Here is a 5,000-nt window from a genome sequence, read left to right as displayed (position 1 = left end):
TATATATATATATATATATATGTTATTATAAAATAGCTATCACTAGATTTAGCCTACTATCCTTTTCTTTAACCTTATGATCTGGATAACGTGACCATCGTGTAATTAAAAACTTTGGCTTGGGGCAGGGGACCTGGACATGTAGTCATGGGAAAATCTGGCTGTGGGCTGTGGTGATGTGAACTAGCCGTCATGAGCATTTTGGTGAAGGATAGGGTGACTTGCCACGAGTGCACAGACTCATTTGGTATTTAGAAAGGGTTTTCACATTATTTCTATTTATAAACGAGTGTGGAATGTAGTGTCTGTAAGCCATGACTGGAAGAGCATCAGCTTCAGGGAGGATGCCATTTCCATGCTCAGCATCTTATTCCTGGCTGCTGTGAATGGAGGCCCAAGCTGTATTACAGAAATTGAATATTGCAAAAAAAAAAAAAAAAAAAATTAAATGACACAAAGAACAAAATGTTGCTTATTCTTATCATTCTTGCAATGAGTAATGGACTACCTAGAGAAATGATAGGAGATCTGTGCAAGGAAAACTTTCTATTACCATCTGGATTAAGTAAATCAAATGACAAATATGGACAGCGGAAAATGGCAAAAAATAAAAAAACACTTATGCGTTAAAAGAGACAATAATATTGAAAATGTAAGGCATAGAGTCTTGTCACTGCACATGAGTGTTTGCGTGTGCCTGGCCTACAAGCCACACACCCATCTGAGCAGCAACTCATGTAAATCTAATGACCCTATTATGTAATTGCCGTAAAGCATCCAGATCGAATGGGTTAATATACTAATAACTTGCATTATACTGAACATTAGCAAATCAGTTGTCAAAATCATTAAAATCTTTTAACAAATGAAAAACCTTTACATGAAATAACACTGTATAAAACTTTTCTCCCATTAGCTATATGTCTAAGCTTGATGTCAGATGCAGTACTAGTTATAAAGGTAGCAAAAGGAGTCTTTATTCTAAAGCATGTTATACACATATTCCTGGCCCACTGCAGAGGAAACATAACTGCCTCATCACCATACCATCAATGGCAAAGCAAGTGTCATGGAATACTACCACAAGTGCTATACCATATGAGTCATGAAAATAGGTGTGAACTATTATAAAATGGAAAAGAAAAAAGGCAACACACATCTATTAAATGACATAAAAGAAAACTGATAAAAAGACGAAAAAACTGGAAGACTTCAAGAGCAGTTAAACCGACCTAAGGGACATCCATACTAGATATTAGAAGTAAAGAGGAAAGAGAAATGATAGAAAAAAAGATAAAACATTATCAGACAAATGCTATCCTGAAGAAAGAATCAACAACAGCAACAAAAAGGAAACACACCAGCACACAAAAACATTTTTTTTTCTAAATCAAGCATTATTTCTTAGAACCCATCCTTACTTTCACGTCATTGAAGAGAGGGACGGAGTGGTACTGTAGATTATGGTCCATGAAGAACTGCGCAACTTGGCTTAGTAGACACATCTCAGGCAGGGAGAAGAGATCTGCCAGGTGCGCCATTTTTGTGTCCTGTTGTAAAAATGAGGAGAAGAGGAGAATGCTCATGATATCTGGTGTAAAATTAAATAATCTATGAGATTCAGGAAATCTGTATGTGCCTGAAGTAAAATGAAGAGAGGACAATGTAACAGAAAATCTTTGTGTACTGATATAAAAGGAAGGAGAAAAAACATTTGAGAAAATCTTTTCTTTCCTACTGAAATAAAAACTATACTATGAACATCTATATGTCTACAGGTGAATCGTCTGTTACCCTCAATCTGTTTGATAAGTAATGAATAACACAGTGTCACAATTAGATTAACCAGTGCTGTATAAATAATGACCTTACAGTGAATAATTGAACAAATGAGACAGAGAGCTTCCCGTCAAGTCTGAATAAGAATGACAGGAAGTCGCGAAAGGAGAGTGTGAGTAAGATTACACAAAAGTAAGGGCTTGGGTGTCAGTAATCAGCATTCAACTACTAACATCTCACATCTAATTCTAATGCATCTACCACAGAATTAAAACATCTTAACTCATCTACCAACAACTTAAATCCGAATTGTTCTACCACTGGACTATCCATGTTAAACAGGTAGAACATGTAACTAGTACATCAACAACCATCTTTACACTAATGAATCTAAACTATGACAAAAGTGATTGATGAAAAGACCTCAAAAATGTGTGTCTCCATCTAACATTCCATATGCAGATGTATGCATATCTGCTCTCTACCAAACATCTCATGTGCAATTATAAATTCTGTTTAGGAAAAAGTATAAAAATAAATAATAATACAAGCATGATGAGTTTCCTATTATACAATCTACGAAGCCAAAATGTATATCTCTTACCCGCTTTATTCATTTCAGTTTATTTTTGTTTAGAAATAGATTTTTTTTTGTTTTTTTGAGACGCGTTGTGGAGGTGGACGGTTGGGAGGCGAGGCATGAAAAGTGTAAGATAATCTGTTCATATATTGGTTGGTTAGCCTATATCTCTTATAGTAAGAATAATTTTGCATGTGAATAATCATTTTCTTAATTGATAAAGACCCTTTAGTCCTTGTGAGAGAGAGCATGAACAAAAAATTAATTTGTAAATTAACCACTATAGGACAGGAAGGCTCAGAGTTACTTGTGCACTGAAGATAGGTAAACAATCAGAAAAATTATGAATAAAAAATGCTGTCTATCATCCTGTGTGCCACATAGACCTGAGTATGACAACTGATAGACATTGTCCACTAGGGATTAATTTTTTTAAAAGCTATGTTTTTGAAAGGACACAGAAAATTAAGGGTTAATCCTACATTAAAATACAAATAAATATCACACTAACTACACAAGAAACAAAAATGAAAATCTTGTAACATATCTGATAACAAAATGTAACAAAAGTATGTCCTGAACTATACATATATAAAAAAAAAACTGAACATAAATTTGATGTAAGTATCACAATTCATGATCTGACCTTCAGAGTCTGTATCAATATTGCAATGATTATTACAAACAACTTACTAATTGTTAACAATGACATCATATACTCATCCCTTTCTGCATTCTAAAAGCCCCTGCCTAAAATAACAATGTTTGATATCTATAGTATGTTAATGAACCTAAAACCGACAGGAATGGCATGTACGTACATGTCATACCCACTGTGAGTTTACTTTATTAATTGTTTTTACACAAAGATGGCTCCACTTGTACTAAGTCACCAATGAGCCAATTATGAGTCCTACTTATATCACCTGTTTCTCCTTTTCCTTGATTTTCAAAAATATTATATGTTACCTTATATTGGGGTTACTAATATCAATAATATTATAATAATTATCATATCTACGATAAAAATAACACCATTGATACTGAGGGCATTTTAGTAATAAAAAATAAAAAAAGTTTTCCCACAAATTCAAGGAAAAGTGAAATCAGTTCACATAGCATTAGTAAAAAATATGTTTTTCCCACCAATTCAAGGAGAGGTGATATTAGGTAAGGTCACAAGGCCTACTAACTGACTCCTTTGTGGCTAAGCACTTGCAGAGCCATCTAAGTGCAGAGACATTTCACAGAAAATTCTAAAATGAGCACAGCATTTTCCCGGCGACATTGGGTTAAAAAGAAATGCTGAACTGTAGCATTCAAATGATTTTAAGGAAATACAATAATTCTAACTACCCCTTCATCTACTATTCACTCTATGGCTCATGGCAGATGTGAGTGTACTTATTCCAAATTGTGTATAGATACAGGAATTTGCCATTTGTATTTCATCAAAGGTATGTATCAGCCAATGATCTTATATTCAAATGATACATGTGTGCTTACAACTACAGACAGACAGAGACACACAGACACAAACACACACACACACACACACACACACACACACACACACACACACACACACACACACACACACACACCCCTACTATCATCATATCATCCTTTTCACTTGTAAATTTTTACAACTTTCATATATTTAATAATAATTTTTGAACAACTTGAGTAGACCTCTCAAGATTTGAATTCCTTTGAAGCAAACGAGGTCTAAGATGAAAGAATATGAAAAAGGAAAAACAAATATTTAACCATCAAGTAATTACTTATTCATTAATTGAAGTCAGTCTATGGATCTACAGGCAATAAAGTTCCAAATAAGTCTATGAGGGCTTTTGTATAAATCTATTTGTACAATAAATTATGTCTAGGTTAGACGTAATTGTAAAGCACCCAGGCCTTGATTTATCAAGAAGTCTTCCTTTCCTTGAAAAGTGGGAAAGAAAGAAGGAAAGACGCCATTGATACAAATGTGAGAAATGAAGTTAACTGCCAAATGGAGATATAATAACATGTGTACAAAGATAACATCAAACACAGCCAGAAGAGGTTTGGAACAATAAATCATTAAGTTTGACTCAGACTAAACTCATAAGATGGTAAAAGCAAAATTGTTCTAATTTAGATTTTACCTTCTGATGATTCTTGTCTAGGTTGAAAACACACAATTTAAAATACTCTCTTATTACAGCTGTCAAACTGCTTTCCAATTAATTCTTTGACTGATACATGTACATTGATACATATGCCATGTGTCTTATTTGGGTCCGCCTGACTCTCTTCCTCATCCTCCTATCTTACTTGTTTTTTGTGATATATCTGATACCTATATCTATCTATTGATCTATTTATATATCTAACCTCTCCTACCTATGTGGGAAAAAGGTCAGAGACAATCGAAGTATGATGTCATTTGGTCAACATATTGTAAGTTGTAAGGAAAGCCATTCTGTAGTTATCATCTAATCTTTTCTTCATTAACTATATCATGTTCACTGCAAAGAATGAAATCCTATCCCTATGTGACCAACATCAAATCTTCCTCTGGTACCGAAGTTCCTGGCAAAAAGGCACAGTCCAGGATCACATCGACTTCTAAAACCGAGGCCTGGGTGCATATAAA

General features: G+C 34.1%; 1 protein-coding gene across 4 annotated transcripts in view; it reads right to left on the bottom strand.

Moving 5' to 3' along the window:
- Positions 1-5,000, bottom strand: part of LOC125040041 (5'-nucleotidase domain-containing protein 2-like) — a 15,928-nt gene that overhangs the window by 5,242 nt on the left and 5,686 nt on the right. For 2 of the 4 annotated variants that reach the window (XM_047634470.1, XM_047634471.1), the window contains exons 4-6: positions 4,929-4,985; positions 2,384-2,386; positions 1,422-1,550 (exon numbers count right to left, since the gene is read on the bottom strand). In XM_047634470.1, the coding sequence (XP_047490426.1) occupies positions 1,422-1,550; positions 2,384-2,386; positions 4,929-4,985 (189 nt within the window). The remainder of the gene's footprint in view (positions 1-1,421; positions 1,551-2,383; positions 2,387-4,928; positions 4,986-5,000) is intronic. The other 2 variants (XM_047634473.1, XM_047634474.1) reach the window with 1 other exon arrangement.

This window comes from Penaeus chinensis, chromosome 28 (genome assembly GCF_019202785.1).
Source record: "Penaeus chinensis breed Huanghai No. 1 chromosome 28, ASM1920278v2, whole genome shotgun sequence".
NCBI classification, from domain to species: domain Eukaryota; kingdom Metazoa; phylum Arthropoda; class Malacostraca; order Decapoda; family Penaeidae; genus Penaeus; species Penaeus chinensis.
Note: the sequence above shows the minus strand (reverse complement) of the source record. Positions and strands in the feature narration are given on the sequence as shown.